The sequence below is a fragment of the Rhea americana genome, unplaced genomic scaffold, assembly GCF_003343005.1.
Source record: "Rhea americana isolate MKP2758 unplaced genomic scaffold, rheAme1 scaffold_235, whole genome shotgun sequence".
Taxonomy (NCBI): Eukaryota; Metazoa; Chordata; class Aves; order Rheiformes; family Rheidae; genus Rhea; species Rhea americana.
In genome coordinates, this window is record NW_028186352.1 from 1192823 (window position 1) to 1216250 (window position 23428).

The 23428-nt window shown below is 40.2% G+C and overlaps 1 protein-coding gene across 1 annotated transcript; it reads left to right on the forward strand.

The window, feature by feature from the left end:
- Positions 1-1124: 1124 nt before the first annotated feature.
- CCDC83 (coiled-coil domain containing 83) lies at positions 1125-21696 on the forward strand. Its single transcript, XM_085306246.1, has 11 exons — positions 1125-1161; positions 3703-3820; positions 10383-10467; positions 12140-12308; positions 12925-13092; positions 15631-15722; positions 16617-16685; positions 17169-17290; positions 18343-18428; positions 19798-19982; positions 21480-21696. Exons 2-11 carry the CDS (start codon positions 3735-3737, stop codon positions 21663-21665), a joined length of 1248 nt encoding a protein of 415 aa, XP_085162372.1. The 5' UTR covers positions 1125-1161; positions 3703-3734; the 3' UTR covers positions 21666-21696.
- Positions 21697-23428: the final 1732 nt, after the last annotated feature.

The following is a 23428-nucleotide window of genomic DNA, read 5'->3' on the forward strand; positions in this document are numbered from 1 at the left end:
GGGTATTTTCTCTCCATGAAGATGGAGACAAAAGCTGGTGACAATCAAGTTTTAGCACTGTTATTTTTGTTGCATGGTAAGATTTAAATACATCAAAAACCTTGTGGTATGATATGCAAAGGCCAAGGCGATGTTCATCTTTTCCATGTAGTCTAAGACACAGTTCTTTTCCTTTCCTTCCTGTTCAATGCTGTGCTTATGTATCAAGTGATTACTGTGTCCTGATGGCATTACTGGATGTATAATATAGGAGAAGGAAATTAGAAGTGACTAGTTTTTTATTGTTGTTGTTTGGGGGTTTTGGTTGGTTGTGTTTGCTTTCTCATGTGAACTATTATGTAGAGCTGCTGAATGAATGTAAAAAGCTTCTTCCTACTGGCTTACTGGTATAGATGTTTTTATTACATCCTCATTTTCCTGAGAAACATATATATTTTTAGATGTCAAGCTCTCTGGAGCCAGAACCTATTTTCTTCTTCTATTTATAAAGCGCAATGGCCAACAAAGTCCCAATTCCTGCCTAAAGCAATAACAGACAGAACCAGGACAAAATCCAGCCCTGACCCATTGCAATGCTGACGCATGGGTCCGATCAGCGCTCCCACCACTGCTGCTTCGGCTAGTACCCCCCACCCTGCTCCCCCTCCACCCTGAAATTTTCACTTGTTACCTTGAGTTACAGGTCTGGGGCCTGATGCTGTTTTTTCCTGGCTGAGTGGTTTCCTAAGCTGCCTCCCCCTCCCCCCCCATCTCTCTCTCTCTCCTTTTTTATTTATTTTTTTTTGCCAAACTCCCTCGGATCCAGGAGGCTGAAACCCTGTTTAGCCCCTGGGGTGGGGAGGAGGGTCCCCGCTTGGGTGGGAGGAGAGCAGCCAGCAGCTCCGAACCCTGTATCAAGGCACCTCTGCGAAGCCTGATAGGGGCAATTAAGCCTGGAGTKGGGAGAGGATCTGAAGGACCCTGTGAGGGTTTTGGGGGGGCTGTTTTTTTTGGGAGGGGGCCGTTGTCCTTCAGCTGCAGCCGCCGCGCGCGGCCGCCAGGGGGAGGAGCGGCCGCCGRCAACGCACCGCGCGGCGGCGGCGGGAAGGCGGAGGGGGGAGGGGCGCCTGTTGCCGTGGCGACCGGCGGCCGTTGGCGGCGCCGAGGCGGGAGGGGCGCGCGGTAGGGCCTGACTGACGAACCGCGGCCGGAGCGGGGCTGGGGGCGGCCGCGGGGTGTGTGTGTGCAGGGTGGGGGGCAGAGGGGCGCAGTGCGCTGAGGGGATGAGTGGTGGGAAGGGAGGGAGCCGTGTGTGGGGCTGGTTTCTGCCTGTCACGGAGTAACGGCAGCGTGATTATTGAGAAAGTGCTGGTAGCCATAGCATGGCTCTGTCCAGAGTTATGCCTCATGATTTATTCATAAGGGAGAAGGTAAATAAATCTTGGTCCTTGTTACGTGGTTTCCTGCTGGTGTAAAATCTGCAGTCAGTTCTCAGGTGCCCCCCAGACATGCTTCGTTCTCACTCACCTGTGTGTATTTCCTGTGGTTTGCAAAATCTAGCAAATCTGTTGTTGTAGTATGTTCCTTACCTTGTTCTACAGTTTGGAAGCTTGCTTGCTGCTCCCAGCATAGGAAGGGTTTCATAAATATGTCATGGAAACTCATATGGGGCTTGGGATTCAAAAAACAAACRTTTGCAAGATACTGCTGCTCAAAATGTTAGTTCTGTTTGTATCCAATTTTAAGTAGGGATTAGATTATCCATTTAGTGGAAGGGCCAGCGATAATGAGTAAAAGTCAGGGATTGCTATAGTGATCTGCTATTTCCAAGGAAAATCAGTAAAATATATGTTTGAATGAAAGTGGAATCAATATCACCYCAGTTAATTCTGGAAAATCTATTATGCACTCACGCATTTGGCCTGGAAATTTCAAAAGGTAGTTAAATACCTAACTCCTTGCCTTACTGAATGTTTTTACTTAGTTCACATAGCCTTTTTTTGAAAATCTCCATCTTACAACATTCAAGTGTTCACAGTTTTTAAAGTCCTTGTGAAAAATACTGTAATGAAGCCAAACTTGTATTGGTATCTGTAAATTTTGTGGGCATATTAAGGACTTGCAAGGGCTTCTTTTCAGATGGTAAATGTTAATGAGTTTTATTGCTGTCATATGGTCATACTCTGGCAGAGGCGTGATTGTCATGAAGCTTCACAGCAGAAATATCTTACTCATGTAGCAGCCATGAAAACTTTATCTTGAACTTCTGAAGTGTTCCAGATCACTGCTGGTGAGATGCAGAATTTTCCAGATCTTTATGAATGGAGTTAGCCTTAGCTGCAATTTAAATAGTTTAGTGGTGCAAGGACTGAGTGACAGCTCTAAAATACTGTTCTGTTCATGTGAGTGTGTCTTTAGCAGCAGCCGGGACAAAATCTGTCTGCACAAGTAGATCTCCAAAATAGTRGAAAGAAAGATTCTGCTGGATAAAACATAAATAAGACATTCAAAGATGTAAGGAGCTTCATTGGTACCTARATCCCAGTGATACGGTTATCCTCTCTTTCATTCACCTTGTGGAGCTGCTGGTCATTGAGCATTCCTTTTGAATACTTTTCTGCAATACACTCTTGAACATAATGCCATCTCTTAGCACTCTCACTTGTTCTATCAGTGGACATCAACTACTGATCTAGWGTACATGGATGAACAGGAAGTCCCTTTGTGCACAGCTGACATTGCCTTGTTTAAGGGTTTGGTGAATGCAGTGAGAAAGCATGCACAAGTGTATGGATTAGGCTGCATCCCTTATTAGTTGGTTTAACTTAATTCCTTTGATTTTAGATTTATTTGGCAGGCTTACTATGTTGCTTTCCACAATGGCTTTTATTTCCATATGTTAATTTTAATAGGAAAAGCATCCGGCCTACTGTATATTTAGTTGTGGAGCAAGTTAGTAGCAGTCTTATCTATTAGTATGATAATTGTGAAAATTCAGAACTTGAACAGCAAGGCAGTTTAATATGAAAACAAGTTATATATAGTTTTTCTACTTGTTCAGTAATAAAACCTCCTTTGTTAAATCAGCTAATCTGGATTTGAYGTTTGATTATCTGACCACTAAAAGGGGCTTTTTTATTTTACATAATATATGCTACCAGTTTCGTTACAGAATTATTCATTGTCAGTTGAATTCTGAGGTTGGTAGTTGTGACAACATGCCCAGGGAATACTGCTGACATGCATATCSCTTCAGAGAGTGGTTTTGTTCCAGCTCTGACAATGAAAAGTGATATCAGAGTTGCAGTGAATGGGGAATATTCATAGTTCTAGGAGAATAGGAGAGGGAAAGAGATGCATATTAACAAGTGGACTGGCTAAAACAAGCCAGATAAACAAACAGAGACAAAGGACTAGTAAAGCAACAGCAGCTTGTTTGATCTGTGAGAATGTAAAATACAAACCCACAGCAAGGAATGCAGTTCGTAACTAGCGATAGAGGCCCTCTGTTCATGAACACATATCTATTCAGGACAACATTTCAGGATATGCCAAAAGCATGTGCCTGAGTGCTGTCCTGAGCAGGAGTGTTGTTGTCAATGAAACGTTTTGTTTATTTCAGAACTGTTCAGAATTTGTCACAAGTGACAAAGACTGGTGAGCATATGAGGATCATTAATTTCTCTTGTTTTTTCTTTTCTGCTTGACCTCCTCTCCCTTTAGATGTAACTTCCTGCAGAAGCATAACTTAAAGCATGGAAGAGAAGAAGAAAGAGGAGAAAACAGAAGAGGATCTTGCAGAACCTAGATCAGCTTTCTTCGAAGCCTTACTAGAATTTCAGTAGGTTTAATGTATTTAACTTTTTACTCATACAGAATATATTTCATGGATAAATTAGACAGAAAAATGAACTTAACCAGTTCAGAACCTGAACTGATTGCCATGTAGACTGACAATTGTTTACTCTTCTTTTGTGTTCTTGTTTTGATTTTCAAGCCTATTTCAGAAATGTACACTTTTCAAACTTTTACCTGTGATAAAGCATTTAAGTGAGTCAGTTTTTATATTATTATGTTATAACTTAGGAAAATGAGTTTTATTGAAAACAAAACTTTTTTGGCTATTAGTGACAGCTATTTCATCAATATACTCTGCAGGGGCAAGTTCATATTTGATCATGCTTTCCAGGATTCTTTACTTTTCATACAGGTAGGTAGTCACTAGTTGGAATATTGAGACCAACAGTTCCTTTCATGCAGTTGAGAGTGGAGCATGAAGAAAATTGTCACGTGCAGTAAACTCTCAGACTGCAATGTGTCATTCTGACCTTAAGAAGTAGCAGAGCTTCTGGGGTGCCCCAGATTGTCCCCAAAACCTCTAAAAGACTATAATCAGATTGTCCCCAAAACCTCTAAAAGACTATAATCACAAAAAATTCACTGTAGGGAATCACCAGAAGAGAAAGAATCATCCTTTTTTTTTTTAATCTCACATCATATATGAAAAGTTCTCAGCTGACAACTTAACGATGGAAAAACAGCTCCATTAAGATCAGTATCTGGCACGTCTTTCTACACTCATTGCAGAGGCTTCTGCTGCACCTGTACATATTTCCAAACTGTGTTCTCATTGTGCTCTGCCTGAAAAAAGAATTCTGAATGAAACTGAAAAGCATGTTTAAAAATTATCTTGGAGAGAGCTTTTATCAAGCAGGAACAACCAGTCTCTGCTTTCTGTCCTTTACCTATGTTGATCCAAARGGAACGTGATCAGCCGTGACAGAGGTACAATTTCCCGTGGACCTTGCTGCTTCTCAGAGGCCTGTCTCCAAAACATACCACATAGAAATGATTTTCCAAATAGCAGTTGTCAGCATTTCTCCCATGATTTCTCTAGATTTATATTCCAAATGGTATTCAAGCTACTGTTTGCCTCTGTCAATACTTAAGATCAGTAATGAATCATTAAGAGGCTGGAAATAGAAACATAAAATCTTTAACAATCAGAATAATTTAGCATCATCTGATGAGCTGGTTTCCTGGACAAGATTGTCATGCATTCACYTTAATAATGTATGCCTTCTTTGCTTCAGTCTTCACTGCTAAGGGCAGCCCTCATGAATCCCGGAGCCTGGACGTGAGGGAGAAAGTCCAGAGAAGGGAAGACTTTCCTTTGGTTGAGGAGGAAAGGATTAGAGACCTTCTGGGCAGGTTAGACATCCACAAATCCATGGGCCCGAATGGGATGCACCCATAGGTACTGAGGGAGCTGGCGGATGTTGTTGCCAGGCTGCTGTCCATCATCTTTGAAAGGTCCTAGAGAACCAGAGAGGTGCCTGAGGACTGGAAGAAAGACAGTGTCACTCCAGTCTTCAAGAAGGGCAAGAAGGAGGACCCAGGCAACTCTAGGCTGGTCAGCCTCACCTCCATCCCTAGAAAGGTGATGGAACAGCTCATTCTGGAGATCATCTCCAGACATATGGAGGAAAAGAAGGTGATCAGGAGTAGTCAGCATGGATTCATCAAGGGGAAATCCTGCTTGACCAACCCGATAGCCTTCTCTGATGGAGTGACTGGCTGGGTAGATGAGGGCAGAGCAGTGGGCGTTATGTACCTTGACTTCAACAAGGCTTTTGACACTGTCTCCTGTAACATCCTCCTAGAGAAGCTCAGGAAGTGTGGGTTAGAGGAGTGGACAGTGAAGTGGCTTGAGAACTGGTTGAAAGGCAGAGCTCAGAGGGTCGTCACCAGTGGCGTGAAGTCTGCTTGGAGGCCTGTTGCTAGTGGCGTCCCCCAGGGCTCAGGACTGGGTCCCATTCTGTTCAACTTCTTCATCAGCGACCTGGATGAGGGGACAGAGTGCCTCCTCAGAAAGTTTGCTGATGATCCCAAACTGGGAGGAGTGGCTGACACACCTGAGGGCTGTGCTGCCCTTCAGAGAGACCTGGACAGGCTGGAGAGCTGGGCGGAGAGAGGAACCTCCTGAGGTTCAACAAGGGCAAGTGCAGGGTCCTGCACCTAGGGAAARATAACCCTAGGCACCAGTACAAGSTGGGGGCTGACCTTGTGGAGAGCAGCTCTGCAGAGAAGGRCCTGGGAGTGCTGGTGGATGACAGGCTGACCATGAGCCAGCAATGTGCCCTTGTGGCCARGAAGGCCAATGGTSTYCTGGGATGCCTTAGGAAGAGTGTTGCCARYARGTGRRGGGAGGTGATCCTGCCCCTCTMCTCAGCCCTGSKGAGGCCTCATCTCGAGTCCTGTGTCCAGTTCTGGGCTCCCCAGGACAAGACACACATAGAGCTACTGGAGRGAGTCCAGCATAGGGCTATGAAGATGATCAGAGGGCTGGAGCACCTGCCCTGCAAGAAATGGCTGCGAGATCTGGGCCTCTTCAGCGTGGGGAAGAGAAGCCTGAGGGGGGGATCTKATCAATGTGTACAAGTACCTGAAGGGAGGGTGTCAAGGGGACAGGGACAAACTCTTTTCAGTTGTCCCGTGTGACAGGACAAGAGGCAATGGGCAGAAAYTGAAGCACAGGCAGTTCCRCCTGASCRTGAGGGGGAATTTCTTCCCTGTGAGCACTGGACCAGGTTGCCCMGAGAGGTTGTGGAGTCTCCTTCTCTGGAGATCTTCAAGGCCCGCGTGGCTGCAACCCTGTCTAACATGCTCTAGGTGCCCCTGCTGAGCAGGGAGGTTGGACTAGATGATCTCCAGAGGTCCCTTCCAAACTTACAGATTCTATGATKTAACTCCACATAATCAGAGCATCASTAGTCTGCATATAATTGGATGTAAGTAGGTGATCATATTAGAGGGAGTTGAAGTAGTTTTTACCAAGAGATTGTAGGTACATCTGGCTAAAATCATATTATTTCTATCCACATGCAGATGGTAAGTTTGTAATAAGCAGCTCCTGATCATGCAGTTCGCCTGCTACATACATTGTTCAGTTGTTGTAAGTGAATAGGATTACTTTCCTGGCTTGTCTGTCTCTGAACCAGTAAATGTTCCTACTCTCCTCCTTCTAATTGCAGTCAGAGCTCTGTGAAATCATGTCAAAATGTATAGGCACGATACAGTATTATAGGTGTGGGCTTTGTGAAGTCACCGCCATAGCTGAGCAAAGCTATGTTCAGAGCTTCTAACAGGATACATCCAGCCWGTCACTGCCAGGGTTATCTCTATATCCAGTTCATACACCAGGTGATGAATGCTAAAACTGGATCCCCAAATGGGGGCCTGACTCATGTAATGGCAACTGTACCCTTAAATTACTACCTTCCATTACAGTTAAAAATTAAAATTTTAGAGATGAGAAAATTTCTCAGAGAAAATTTCATTGCAAAATGCTGATACTGGGAGAAAAAAAATGGATTTTTACCAACTTTTTTGACTTTGAAAATAATGGAGGGAAAACTTACCTTCTTATTTTCTGTKCTTGGGATTAAGAGGGGAATAGAAGTTACAGAACTATTTATTGTTAGGCATATTCCAATATCCAGACAAATGACTCATTTTTCTGAAATTTTTTCCACTGAAATATATGCAGTACTGACAGAGGATAAGTAATTTCTAGATCAACAGAAGGTGGAAAGAAAAAATACTGCTTTTTCTTTTCTTTTTTCCTCTTTCAGTCTCTCTCCACCTCTATAAATCTAAAGCATCTCAGCTGCATTTTCTTTTTTGGACAAAAAAGCATAATAATACAAATGGAATTGTGTATCACATTTATCTTTAGAATTTATCAAGCATATAATATTTATTTAACTTCCATTCCCACTTTTCCTCTTGTACATTAATGAGAGGTTYCTGTTCACAAAAAATTCACTATTTTGCACTTCTGATATAATTTTCTGTTTCAGGGCTGGGTAGGAACAACACTTACCTTGCCCTAGTTACAAGCCACAGATGACTGATAAAATAGTCTTGGTACTRGGATGGAGTTCCTGTGTGGTGAAATGTTGCATCTAGTATACACAGTTGAGAAAAAATGGTATCAAAGATATCATCAGTCTAGCTGTTTTGTAACGTTTTGAATCTGATAAATATCATAGAAGAATCATCTAAACAGGAAAGGTCCAACGTAGAGGTGCCAACAAAACAGTGTAGATTTATTCTACTCGTATATTTTTGAAATTAACAAAATGATAGACATACTATACAAGTTAATGTAAAATCTTACGATAGCAGAAATTAAGACCAGCATCAGTATTCAGTCCTAAGATTGATTAAAATGGCAGGTATTTTGCCTGCCAAAAATGGAAATGTAAAATGGAGGTTACAACATAGGGCGAAGCTGTTACCTGTACTAAGTAATACTTTTTTGCTGTAGCCATCACCTTCCTACTTCCAGCGTAGCCTTTCTAACTAATATCCTTAATAGAAGACCTGAAGAATACACTGGCAAGCAGACCATAACAGTAGTGGTAACCTTAATTTACATGACTAAATCCCTTAAAGATCCAAACTTAGCCAGGAAGAAAAAGAAATATAATTTCAAAACAACTTAATATGAAAGGGAGGGTCAAAACTAAAAAGAAGACAAATCAAGGAACAATAGCTCTTGAAGCAGTAAAAGATGTGATAGTTGCAATACTTGCCTCTGTTGTTCACTATGGTGAATGAATTCCAGGAAGAGAGATGAGAAAGATTATATATGATTTTGGAAATAGACACCATTTGCAATCCAATGTATTGATCCTAGAAGTGAGATACTGATTCTAGAAGTGAGATCTATGTTTACTGGAAAAAAAAAAGGATAAGTAATCTMTGAGAACTGTGAAAGCTGTGAGCTAGTTCATTAGCTTAAATGTATAAATATACTTCAAGGAAACTACTCAACCTGCAGTCCCTATTCTCTTAGAGCTTCTTGAAGGCTAACAAGTTCTTGGAGAAAGTTTTCAGAAGAACTGATTCCCATTAAGTATCTGGATTGGGATTTGTCCGACCTATGTTTGAGTGAGCTGCCTAGGTTTCTTTTACAGTGAGTGATGAGAAATAAATATTTCTGAAGCACAGATCATCTCCTAAAAGACACTGCTAAAATAGATCAGCTAAACCACAGTCAGAAGTGAGAGAAACTGCTCGTTAGCTACAAAGAAATCATGGGGCAACTAGTTTAGATGCAAATAAGTACATTGCAGGTGCTTTAAATTTAGTAAGAGATGAATTGATGTGATGAAGACTTTCATACTTCAGAGTGGAACACCATTCAAAATACGGCCGTTCAGCAGGAGGAGGTTGGTTTCTTGTGCTTGAAAACTTGTTCCTACATTCGAATTCTAAAATACGGTGCTAGGTACTAGGCATGTTGCGTTGTAATGAAGTAGCATAGAAAGTGCTGTGCTGTTATGTTTGTTAACATGAATTTGTTAATAATTTTCCTTCCTCCTTTTCTTGTAAAAAGTACTGTGATAAAGGATGCAGTTCAATATGCCAGTGCAGCAGAGAAACCCATGAAATTCAGATATTTTGGAAAACTATGTAGCCATCCCTAGCTACAAACAGAGGAGGAATATGTTTGGTAGGGGAGAAACAGCAAACCTGTGGATGCTTTATATCCTTTCCCACCTGCAAAAGCAGTAGAGAAGACTTTCCCAAGAGTGAGTAGGAATGGATGAAACCATTGAGTACGGCCATTCTGTATCACTGTGTGTAGTCTGGGGGAATGACTGCAAGAGTGACTTCAGGCAGAACTACTGAATGATTCCTTCTTTTGAGTACTGCATTTTCTATAGAAAGCAAACAGTTCTGTGGTGCTTCGGTGCAATCCTTCAGCAGATAATGCATGTTTTGCAGGTGTCTCAGCTGGTTCTGCAGGGACCGCATGGTATACGCTGGTGGGACATTCAAGAAAACTACAGATCAGACATTTACAGAGTTTCCTATCTCCCACTTTAAAGTCTGCTAGCTGGTTGCAGGTCTCATGTTTGCATAGTCATAATTGCAAAACCTAGGTTCGTTCTCCACTTTTGTTACTCTCGCATAATCTGTAGAAACTTTGGAAGCTTATTTTTGGTTAAGTCTTGAGTTCTAGAAGAACTGAAATGKCTCAAGGCTGAAGGGGCAGTGCTGGAGTTCCAGCTAATGGTCCCTTTCTTAGACCAGTTTATCTGCCAGGGGAGCTGTTCATTTTGTTGCAGACTATAACCATGCAGAAATAAGATAATCAGGGAGTCTTTTTCTCAGTATGAGATGAGATCGAAACTAATGTGAAGGTCCAGCTGTATCTGGTAAATCATTTTTTATGTGCAGTAAGAAGACAGCAGCACCTGTCCAATTAGTGAAGCAATATGAAATGGAAGACAGAAGAACATTAAACAATATTTATGCCTAATTTATCTTAAATAATCCAGCTCTTCTGTTTTTGTAAGAATTTCTCTTACTTTACTCTTTCTCCATAGAATTCAGATAAAAGAAGAAACAATTGATCAGGTTTTGCTTGATCTGAAACAAGTGGAAGAAAAGAACAAAGAATACCATGAAAGAGTAAGTTACCATACATCTTTCTCTCATCATATTTTACATGTGGTGATTTAATTCAAAAATTAGATTGAATTCTTTCAGTCCAAATTCTGTAACTGTAGTCAATGCTGTGAATCCCGTGCAGTCAATGAAACTAGAGTTAGTGAATCACTTTACATGCTTAAAAGTTAAAGTGGTGTCTAAATTATATGTAACACACAAAATTATGTGAATTTTTTATATATATATATACACGTTATTAGCAGATATAGCTGAGATCTGACTAAAAAGGACCTTTCTGATTCATTTCTGAGGTAATGGAATTGCACAGGTATCTATGAGGTCTTAGTTATTCTTGCAAACTTAGTTATAATGAAAATTGAACAAAGAAGAAAGCACTGCACTTTCTAGGCATGTCTAGGCCCAGTTTTTAGCAGTGCATGATGAAGGGTCGCTTGTGGATTAACAGTTTTGTTAGGAGTAATTTTTAAAGCAAGGTTATGATCACTGGTAACACTGGAGTAACAATTTAAAGATCCATTTAATACGGCATCTGAGGACTGAGAGCAGTGGATTTTGACTGCGGATATGTATGCAGTCACATAGTGAAATGAATTAAAATCTCTCAAAAATCCTTAAGTTGGATCATGCTGGTCACACAGTTTTCCAGCTTGCACTTCCCATGGCAGTGAAACAGTGAAACGATCAGTGAATGTCTCTCTGCCCTTCTCATGCCTCATGTTTGCTTTTAGAAATGCTCATCTGTTTAGCTTTCCTTGGTGTGCCTTGGAGTCTTGAAGTCTTGGCTCTTCTTTCTGCAGACATGCAATCTCCTGTGGCTGTTACCCCAATTTGCATCTAGTTCATGGTCTCTAAAGGACTTGTTCATATTTTCAGACTTTGCAGAGTTCTTAAAGCACTTGAAGCATGCCTTTATGCTTAATTTAGCCATGTTCTGACAACCCCTTGGGCTTCCCTCTTTGTTTCATGCTTTATATTTCTAAGTGGTTTAGAGTTAATCCTTTTAGAAGTGGGGAAGGTTTGAGACTCTCTCTGCTGCATTGTTATTGTTATTCTTTGTCTGGTATGGTTGTTTGCTCTTTTGTCCTTTGGGAGCAAACATACAGGATCAATAATTTCAAATAAGATGAGCATCATGAGCACATGATGGTCATGGCAAGAATGTAAGCACAACTGTGGATACTTCATCTTGTTAGCCTGAGGCAGAGCTTTTAATTGCAGCTCTGACAAGACTCTCTGCTGTGGCTATAGGCAAGGGGCTGCATTGTCTAATGTCCTGGGTTATCATTTCTATGTCAAAGATGCTAAATTTTCATGGGGAATATTGAAGTGAAGTTGATAACTCTTAGAAATAATTATTGCTAGTAAAAAAACCCACAAGTAGTGTTCTTTCCAGGCAATAGAGGACTATTCATGTGATGTACCAAAGAGAATAAGGCCATCATTTGTCTCTCATTTCCTTGTCATAATGGACTTGAAGTTACAGAGACTTGTAACCGATCTCTTCCCTCCAGCCTTTTCCAATAAGAAGAATAGCTCTTTTCAGCTGAATATTTTGGCAGTGCATCCTGGCACTAACCCAAATCTGACTTTTCTTTATTACTTAAGTTTGTAACTTATACAACTAATTAGAAAACACTTTAAATGTGCCTTTCCTACTGTTGTTCTTTCACAGAATGACCGTTTGAAGGACGAACAGCAGGCACGCATCAGGCGTATCCTAAGAAAGCTAGAAGAAGAGGAGAAACAACAAGACCAAAAGGAGATTGTAACTAGGGATGACGTTGAAGAGTCACTGAAAGCAAAATGGCAGTATATTAAGGACAAGGAACAACTTCTGAAAGGTGTGTTGTGAGATGTGGAAGTGTGGTGTGCTGTTTACACTGTTGAGATTGAGTAGATTTTTGAGATTTCTGAGGGCTTGGAAGTAAATCTGCTARCTAAATTGGATTAAAATTAAGTAAAAGTGTATATTTTATTGAAGCAGATCTCATATATTAGACTCCATTTTGTGCCTTCCAAGTGATGTGTATTACTGTGGAAGCACAGATGCTTCATATTTTCCATTAAGTTGAATGTCTTGAAAGCCTCATGCATTGGCTCTACTGGAAGATAAAAAAAATTGATGGCAGCAAAAATGATTGTTTTCGATTGCTCAGAGTTCTGGCTGCCATCCCTGTGATTCCCAGTGGGAATGAAGTCACACTGTCTTTGGTTACAATGTTTCAGTGAGAACTGTTGTCTCTTGTTGGCAGAATAAGATCCAAGTTGTTTTCATCAATGATGGTAGTGGCCCTTGACACTATGTGAGGCCATTGTATTGCAGTGTATTGTAGGGTAGAAGAACCACCCCTCTATCTTCAGTCCCAGTGAAAGTGCCTTTATTAAAAAAAAAATATGAAAACGTAACAATCACCTCAAGCAACTTACAAAGAACTCCTGATGTTCTTTCTTTAACAGATCTGCGCTTCCAGATAGAAGAAACAGACCAAAAGCTTTTAGCAAAGMGGGCTGAGAGGGATTATTGGTTGGAGTACAAAAATGTAGGAAGTAAAACACAGGCCAACAAGATTAAGAATCTGGAAAAAGACATCAAGGAAATTAAAGATGACCTTCACAGGGCCACAGGTCAGTTTATAGCTAGTATAATACAAATCTGATAGCTGTTTGTGTATAACCTGCATGAATTAATTAAATTACGAATTAAATTTGAGGCCAAGCTAATTACAGTTATTTCTGTCAACAGATCTCTGCACCTAAGTGCACTACATAACCRTGTAAGATGGAATAACTGTCTCTCTTTCTCCTATCCCCGTGAAATTGCCTTTACTAAATAAATTGATGAAGTTGCAGATATTATGAATACCCAATTAAAGAAATTGATAATTCTGTCTTCAGAGAAACCATTTTTTAAAAATGTACTGTGAAGGACAGCAGATTTCTAAAAATCAGGCTACCTGTATTTGGATACCTACATAAAGGTCTTCCTGGAGCCTAAGCTTAGTAGTCATACTGGAGATGTTGACTGTTCTTACTGCTTTTCATCATGCTAAAGCACTTCACATGTTGAAAACTCTTTTGAGGGAGAAGTAGTATGAGCTCATTCTTGGAGTAGTCTTTTGAATTGAACACACATACTGGTAAATTCAGTACTAATGGGGAGCTTTGTGGCCAATGACCTGAATTTTACCTCCTAGTTGCATAGTCCCATGTATGAGGTGCAGTAAAATTTCCAGCGCAGATATATACAAATCTTGGGAACTATTTCAATTCTGACAGTAGAACAGATTTAAGAGCTGGCATGTTCTGGTGCTGAATGCTTTTACAAAGCCACTAGATTCTTTTTACTACTGCATTATTTTAAAACCATTTAAATTTAGCTATTTTGTGACCTGAACTATTCAAAGGAAAAAGAAGTCCTGATTTTCTTCCGTTATGACCCTCTCAATATTCATGACCACTGCCAAGCAGCTGGTTGTAACAGGCAGTGACACTGCTCTAAGGGTCTCTGTATATTCTGTGCCAACCATTACCAGGCATCAMGTACTGAGGATAACATCCAGTTAGCTATCTTTTGGTCTCTAGAAACATATTTCATCATTATTAAGATCTGCATTAAGTATTCTGCATTGCCAGCTAACTTGCCAGATATCTAAGCCTGTATTTAAGGAAAAGTTGGTATTTTTCATTATGCACATTCCCTGTTTTCAGTCTGTTTAAACTTTGCTTCATAGCCGCTGATACATGAAATGAAAAGGAAAATGGGCTCTTACATTGAATGCCAGAGTGAACCATTAGGAACACTCAGTCTGACCTTCTACATATCACAGGCTGCAGAGACAAAAGTCTGTGGTTAAACTGAAGTATGTTTATAGAAAGGTTGTCACAGAGGTACATATAGCAGTCGTGTAATTAGCATACTGCAAAACTGTGTTACCTATAGTGGATGTTAACATACTATTTTACTCAAGTTCCTAAAATGAAACTTAAAAATTGGCTGGGGAACATAATTTTATAGTGGACAACCAACCATCTCACAAAGTTCCAGTGTGATGCTGCAGCAAATTGGGCGTGTTCAGTCCTCGACAGTTAACAAGCTAAGGGAGTAAAGTGTAGGGAAAGGAGTTTCTTTAGGTGCTGTTAAAGGCCTTGGCCRTGGGATAGTTCATGTGGTCTAGAGATGACGTTTTAAACAAAGGTGTTGGATTGGAGAGGCACCATAAGTAAGACGTATGCTTAGATGAGGTCTGGAGAAAAGAGTGTTGCAGAGATAGACTTGCTAGGGAAAAAAATAGCCTCCATAGAAAAAGTGAGTATGTGTGTCCCTATCTCTCATTACATCTCAGGTTGTTTAGCTGTCTGCAAGAGGATGAAAAGTTGATTTAATTGTAGTGTGTAAGTACTTCCAGTTCATTTTGCTAAGTTCAGTTGGTGCATTGATTAAGGTAGGCCAGCTTGCATACTGTTAGATTAAGAACTGATGCAGCTACCTTTCACATTTGACCGCTGACGATTCCGCAGTGTCYGTGCCCAGATGCTTATTTACAGCCAGGTAAGGCAGTAAATAGGCAGTGCTCAACACAAGTCCAGAGCTGGGCTGAGTTTCAAGTCTGGAACAAGTATGAAGCATCTTTTTTGAAAGAAAAGCACCACAACCCTAATAAATCTCTTCACAGGGAGAAAATGCTAAGCAGTAGTGGGCTATTTAGAATAGCACAAAAGTAGCTGAAGGGAAGGATGAAATAACCAAATAGCAAGTGACTGGAACTTGAAACCAAACGATTTTAATTTGACATAAGACTCACATCTCTCTTTCATGACTCCTGAGACTCTRCTATTGAAAGAATCAAGATTGAGTGTTAAGATACAGATACTTTAGCAGGGAATAACTCTGTTTATAAGCTGTTGTAGTTGCCAGTGCATAAGCTAGGTCAGATTTCTAGTTTTGTAGTTAACACTACTATCCTTTGGGTTTGGGACAGTTTCTGCAGACAAGGATGCCTGACCTCGTGGGTTATATTTCTTCTGCTGGGGTGTTATTACATATGCACATGATGCTGGCTGGGAAGTTCCAGTTTAGGAACAACATGGCAATTGGTTATTTGTTGGCAGGGTTACACAGATGCCATATAGTGATTTCTTGTTTTCTTTGGTTTGTTTTTGAAGAATATTATACAAATGCTTTGAAAACACTAAAAGAAAAAAATGACAGCCTGGTTGAGACGCAAGTGAAGAAAAGTAAAGAACAGGCCCCTGAGGTATTCTTTCTGCCTTTTTCAGAATGCTAACTGAATCTTACTGTTTCATGTACCCTGTATTAATAGTTAATTTAACTGGAATTAAGATTTTGAACTTTTCCAATAAATGGAGAGTAAAATACCCTGTAAATACTCTTACTAAATACTRCATTGTTTTTTGTTATAAACATACTGTATCTGTTTTTTACATAAGACTAAAAATGAGTAAAGTTGAGGGAGTTTTACAAAGGAAGTAGAGGAAACTGGGGCACTGTGCAGTGACATGGCTTGTTCAAGAACATCTTGCTTTTGCCATGACCTTTATGTTGATGTTTGCATAGACTTGGAAAACCAGTAAGTAACATATGAAGAGATTGTCTACCTGGAAATAGACACTGATTTGAAAAATACAGAAGAATTGTATTTTTTACTTCACAGGCAAATCTTGAAATTGCCAAAATAGTGTAGTCTAAAGTAAAACTTAGAATTATTTCAGTTATGTGAGCAGATAATCCAAAGGAATATCTGCTTATAGTGATCTGCTGTGGTTTCTTCCAAAACCTGTTTGGGTTTTTTGGTGGATAAAGATTTGGTTGCTCAAAACAGGAAGATTTCAGCAGTAGAGGGAATTGAGCAGATCTTGTTAAACAGAAGAAAAATTCCTAATTCAAATATAGGAAATGATAAAATACTGGTAAATTGTTTGTCCTACAAACTGCACTAGGCTGGATGATGGAGACAAAACAGCTGGCCTTGTAGACTAAATCTCTCTAATCCCTCAGGGGATGTTACAGTCTGTTGTGTGGATGTTTCTGGATTATTTCCTGCTAAACAGCAGAAAATGCTTCTTTTTAGTGTACAGCACTGTCAAAGGCCTGCCTTCAGATGAGATGATCTTAAATTCTATTTTCTCAGCATGCTGTAAAACAGATAGACAAAAGCAGTTGCAGGGACATTGAAGAAAATGAGTGGCTAAAACAAGAGGTAAGAGATCACCTGTTTTCAGTTTATAATGACAGTTAAGGTTTGAAGTGAGCAACAGCTCACAGTCACAGTTCTGTTTCCAGTGACAGGCCTCTGAAGATATTCATGAGGAAAAGGAGAGCGATCCTGTAATTAATCTGTAACTATAAGTAGTGAGAAGTGTAAGTGGCAGATAAAGGTAGGTGACCAGCTCTTTCACACATTCAGAACCCATTTTCCTGTAAGACCCATTTTCCAGAGGAGTGTCTCTAATGGACAGAGCTGTGCCAGTAGAGGGTTCTAGTAAAGATGTGAAAGAACCAGAGAGGCCTTCACTTTGCCTGAACATATATCACTACACTGCTCTACCAAATGTACAGTCTTGCTGATAAAAGTGCACTCTTCCTAGGAATGTACTGCTGAAATAGTTACTAGGAAAGCTTTCTAATATGAGTGTAGGCTTTCTTGTCTTTCTAAGATTACCTTTTTCATTTTTCACAAAAGGTGAAAATACACCAAAAGGAGATAAGTGATCTGAAAGCCTCTATTTTCCTCCTGGAAGAAGAAAATATTGGTCTAGTAACRAAACTACTTGATCTCAGACTTCAGAATCTGAGAGTACCCAGGTAAAATGATACCTTTACAGACTCAGAGATAATAATTATTTTTATTATTTTTAAAGGTAGCACCTGCTTCTAGAGCTATTTGGACTCTCCAGCAACCCTCCAAGGTAGTTTCCTAGTTGCAGGGAGGCAGGATTTGGCTGAGTACTGTGGGACTTGTATCACTGAAGGATGATAGTGACATTGTAACTCCGTAAACACCACCTCCATAAACAGATTGAGTTAACAGGATCTGTTAACAATACAGATCCTCCTAGCTACACTCATTTTCTTTTGGAGGAGATACAGTTTGGGCTTGGAAACAGATTTTTATACTTTTTATTATAACTGACTCAGACCCAGCTTCTCAACTCAATTGCTGAGTAATAGGTTTGTCCTTTATTGTTGGCAAAATGTTAGAAGGTGTGAAGATTGATATGCAAATATATAGGGTTTTGCAATCTCAAGTAAGACAGGTGATGTGCAGTATGGAGCAGAAGTAAGAAAGAGGCCTTGAGATGGTTCTCTCTGTAGAGGTGTCTGTGGTATTAGTTTATTTTTTTATTGAAATATTTTAGCTTGTGCCCTAGGGAAGGATTAATTTAGCTGCAAAATGTCATCACTAATTGTATCGAAAGCACAGTGTAACAACGGAAATGATCCTTTTTTTTTCACAGTCCCAACTCAATGATTTCAGCTATATTGCAAAAAAAGCTCCATCTTGCAAGTAAGAAGTAACCGTTTTTCTCTTCTCCACAAACTTAGCCTGCCCTTAAGTGAGGGCTACCAACTTGTATCTTGGACTGACTGGAGACTATAACATTTGTTTTCTTTTAGTCTCATGAATGTAGTTGAGTTAAGGCATTAAGGATAAAAAAGCCAGTGTATTAGGCAGTAAGCTACCTGGCTGCCTACATTGCATTTTTTAACTATTGTGCTATTTTGCATTTGTGGTTAAGCAGCAAATGGCTTTCAGAAGCCCTGGCCAACTGAAAAGATTGTGCAAGACAATTTAGAGAGAAAATTAGAACTCCAATATGAATTTCACTTTATTTATTTATTTTTTAATTTTATAGGCATTTGTTTCTTACCCAGGCAGCTGGTTTGCAAAATGAATTACCTAAGGATGGAATGAAAGGATTAGAGCATGGAGAACATGAAGGTAATTCACACGCCCGGAGTTCRTAAGAACTGATAAATTACAGAACATTTAACTGCCCTTCATTTCTTAAGTTTTTCCTCAAACAGTCTTGATTACACGGTAAGCACTTGGTTTCTGACTTAAATGCAGCCTCACAGCAACGATACACTGTAGTATGAGTTAGGAAGAGAACAATACAATTCTTAATACACTCTTAAAGCTGAAATCAGTGTTTTCTATTGTTGAGTGTAATTACTCATTATCACATCATCATAACTTCCTTATTATACGTTGTCCCAGAAAGCATACTCTTGAACACTGCACAGGCTTCTACTTGAAGTGTATGCACTTGTTACAGTCATTCAGCTCATACAGATACACTGAAGTTAATTTAAATGAGTCCCTAGCAGAGCAGATGAAGCTGTATGGAACTCAGCCTGAAAATCTTGGTAAGTAATACTGATCTTTGGGCTGTATATAYACTGATAGGTATGCCCAGGAGAAGGACATACCTTTAGGCAAGAAGACCACATCAGTGTGTTTATCCATTCAGAGTGGTTCCTGTGGCTTCCATAATATCACAGGTTTTCTCTTACATCTTTTTGTGGGTAGAAGAAAGAGAAAGAAAAGACAAAATCAAATTGAGATAAGTTGCAAACATTGAAACCATACCGTCAGAAATACGTGAACAAGTCTGTTGAAGTTCTGATCAGTTCTAGCCGTATGTGGGCCTTTCTGGAGCCATCAGGTATCAACAAGCATGTTGGCCTAATCTTTTGAATTAGGCGTATTTTCTTGGAACAGTTTAGCTCTATTGCTTGTTCTAGACCTTTACAGTAGTTAAAAAGACAAATAGCTCTTGTTCCAGTAAGCTCAGGTAAAGTCACCGTCRCAAGGAACCATATAATTTGGCAGCATATGTACAGAATTGTTTGTCATTGCAAGAATTAGACCACTGCAAATGTGAGCTATTCAGGAGAGTTATGAGTAGGCCAGCTGTGTCTCAGGAACTTGACTCTATATACGTATATTTGACACACAAACTGATGTAGAAAAAACGTATGCTTTTTTTATTTGCTATCTTTCCTATTTTTTAAAACATACACAGCTAGGTAGAATTCAAGTTGAATGTCCCACAGACTCATCACTTCTAACTTTGGATAAATTTCAGTCTCTGATGTTGATCAGAAATKGCAAACAGAAATGAACACAGAAAATGAGTGAGAAAAATCAACATTCAGGTTGGATTGTTGATTAAAAATCCTACTAGAGCTGTTCATAACATCTCACTGGACAAGCCACATTAAAGGTTACAGGCAATGCCCATTTTGAGTACTCTGATCTTCATGAAGTTTAGCAATTACACAGCATTGTTCTTTTCTTTCAAAAGCAAAGACAGATGGAGATGAAAATCTTAGAAATGCCTCAGTCCCCCATCAAAAAGAAAATGTCTTTTCAAAATTCCCRTCTGAAACAGAGAATGAGAAGTCTCAAGACAGCTATGAGGAGCTATGGGAAGATGCATTCGCTCCAACTCTTAGTAGCTTGTTGTATGAAGATGAAAAAGATTTCCAGGTATGAATTAAAGTAATGGGTTCACTGACATGAACTTACTTCAGTCTGGATAATGAACTGCTGCTAGCAATGGTCCTATCCCCAGGGTTGTTAGGACAGAAAAAAAAAAAAAAAAAAAACAAAAAAAAACAGTGTCTTTAAAATAATTTATGATTCAGTTGCTTAATCATGGGCATCTACTGCTATTTGAGATGAAGGACACTCCCCATCTTTCAGATGTGTGGCCAAAAGAGCATAGGTTCTGCATCAGGTAGGCCAGCCTCGTGTGGAGGCCATTTCTGATAGCATGGGACACAAATATTTAGGCAGCTGAACAGTGTCCTAGGAATCAGCATATTTAAGTGTCAGAATGAAATTCCCCATGGAAAGAGCTCTGAACGTCACCAAGTGACAGTTACGAAGGTACTGCCTGCACAGAAGCTCGTTTGCTTGGATGTTGATCCTTTTAGAACTTACGCTGCATAGTAGCGATAAAGGATCAACTRGTCGGTGTAGAGGCTGAGAAAGTGTTTTCTATCAAAACACATAAAATAATGAAAGACAATTTAAAAAGCTTGTTTTCTAGAAATTGGCATTAGTTTGAGTCATATTCTGCAACTTGTGTTTGGAGAAGTCATCCTGTTGCCCAGCTTAGAGACTGCTTTAAGGAGTCACTCTGTCCTGGAGTGTCATTATACAGAAAAATTGAACATCTAACAGAATTTGTCCAGGTGTTTGTTCCTGTTTATGTGTTGCCTTGGGAGAGGAAAATTAACTCTTGCTACAGAGTCCACCCCACTGGCACAGATGCTCCTGAGATTCTTGCACTTTATAACAACTATTGCAAACCCACAGCATCTTAYGCCAACAGTGGATTTGCTTTGGCAGCTAATTTGAAAGCACGTTCTAAATACGACTGAGGTGATTCAATTGCAGTTTTCCTTCTTCCCTCTCCTTGGCTATGTGATCTTGCTCCTGCCCTTATGGAATTCTAGTGTACGTTTCTAGTGCAATTTTCGGTTGGGTTAGTGAATTGAATTGGCTCAGAGCTCTAGAGAARCAGCACAAACATGCTGAAAATACATAGCTGACTTGGACCTTTCTCTCTCCTAACAGTAGTGAGCTGTTGGATTAGCTTTATCCTTCTCACAGATCTAACGAGAGCAGAATTTTGTCTTTACAGTAAGTGATAATAGTGAAAACACACAGGAAAAGAAGGGCACAGGAGCCCTACCAGCTTCCTAAGCTAAGCTGGTAGGGCTGACGGTTTGAAAAGAAGCATCTCTTTACTTGTAAACAGAGCCTATTACAGAAATCATTGAACATGGCAACCCCAGGATACGCTCTAGGTGATCCTGCTGAGTGGGGAGGTTGGACCAGATGATCTCCAGAGGTCCCTTTCAACCTTACTGATCCTATGATCGCATTTTTACAGTTGCTTTGAAGAAGAAAACAGCTGTCTTTTGAAACATTGCCTCTTTTCTGTATAATTGTAGAATAATGTTCTCTCTTCTTAAGGAATACTTAAAATTGGGTCCTCTGGAGACAAAGCTAATGTGTGTGGTTGGAAGAGCCATGCCTATTCATAAAGAATCACAAGAAATGCCTAGCAAGAGCCACTTTGAAGATGGTTTTATCAGTAAATCAGACAGGCACATCACAGCTCAGATGATCAAATCCTTATCTAAGGAAAAGGTTGGTTAAAAATAGACAACCTGTGCTGTTAATGTAGAAGTGTAACATTCTTAGTTCATTAAATATTTACTCTGTTCTTAAAGGAGTGTGTGGCATTGTGCTTTGTGACCAGAATATTACGATTCACACTTTAGAAGTTTAATAAGAGGTATGTCTGTGTCCCCATGGCTGGAAAGATGATTCTCCTTAAGAAACTTGCAGTTTTTATAGGGAAAAAAAAAAAACAACAAGTATTGGCTGGATTCAAAGTTAAAGAAATATGAGTGGCACCCCAGTTACACATTAAGCACATTAAGTCACCACTGCAAGCCTCAGTGGTGACTCTTGCACAGTTCACAACATGAACACGGCTTATGGCATTGATTCTGTGATTTTTTTCCACTCATACTGCACATTCTGGAAGCCCTATCTGGGGTACAGAATACACTTTCCAACAGGCATAAGTAGGCTTCTGACCTATGTATTTCCCTCCTTAGGAACTTTCTGTAATATTGAATATTCTGATTTAAACTGTAGATGGGTTAATCAATCAAGTGCCTTTTTTATCTTTYTATTTTTTTGTTAAACCAGCATATACCCACATGATAGCTTATCTCATACTTCAGTGAAAACTTTTGTATTTCTCAAGAGATATTCCTGCCCATCAGGTGTCTCCTTGCAAGTCAGTCAAACTGTTGTCCTCGCTCCACTGACTATCGTTGTCTGGACCCAAGGAGCCATCTAAAGGTTGGAGCCTTGATTTCAGACTGAACCATACATGCCCTGCCCTGTAGTAACTAGATGAGGTTGGATGGAGCTGCTGTGGCCAGAGTGCAGGGGCATCGCCATACGGACTGAGGCGACCCCAAGCAGCCACAGCAAGAGATCGAGGACACTCACCTGTGTGGTGCTAATGGTTTAAGCCTAGCAGAAACCTCCCCTTGGCTATGCTGTTCGTTTTTTTTGACTGAAGCACAAGGCAAATGAAATGGCTTACTAGCAGGAAGATTAGTTCTGCTCAGTGATTACTTTTGCCTTTTCATTTAGCCACAGATTTAGACTACTGCTTGTGCTGAGCAGCTTTTCAAAGAAAGGCCTCTCCTTCCTCCCACTGCTCCCTGGAGRGCATTTACCTTTTCTTAGCAGTGTGTATGTAGGCCCAGTTATAGGCTCCCCTTAGCTTACGCCCAGAAACCACGCCCCCACATGCAGGCATGTGGCATGACAACATGCACTTGTACCTCAGAAAAAGTAAGTTTGTGTCTTGAAGTCAGTGTTCAGCCTGTGTGGGTGAGAGGGAGTTAAAAAGAAATCTGGAACATGCTAATTAGGGTGCAAGCCACAGGCAGCCTGCACAGGCTAGAAGCAACAGCCTATAGCAAAATTTATTTAGTGAAGTGTCCCAAATCCCCTTGACTTCCATGGGATTAGCATTAAGGCCAGCCTGAGGCTTTCATATGGAGAACAATTAGGTCTTCGACAAATGAGACATCTGGATCTGATAATTTTGTTACTGGCAAAAATCTCTCAGAAATGAGCAACGTTTGTAAAACAGTGGGCTGGTCAGTACATTTTCCGGCAGCGTGGCCAGCATTTCCAACGCCTGTTTAAGCAATGGGAGGCATCGGTCACGGCGCCAGTTAGTGCAAAACTTACCGCCCCACAGTTGGCCGTAAGGTCTCAGCGTTCTGAAATAGTTGCTCTCTGTCACTGCGTTTCTGTTGTGCGAGACAAGCATAGGGCATCACTTGGGCTACAGGACACAGGAAAAAAAAGAAAAAAGAATCCATCTG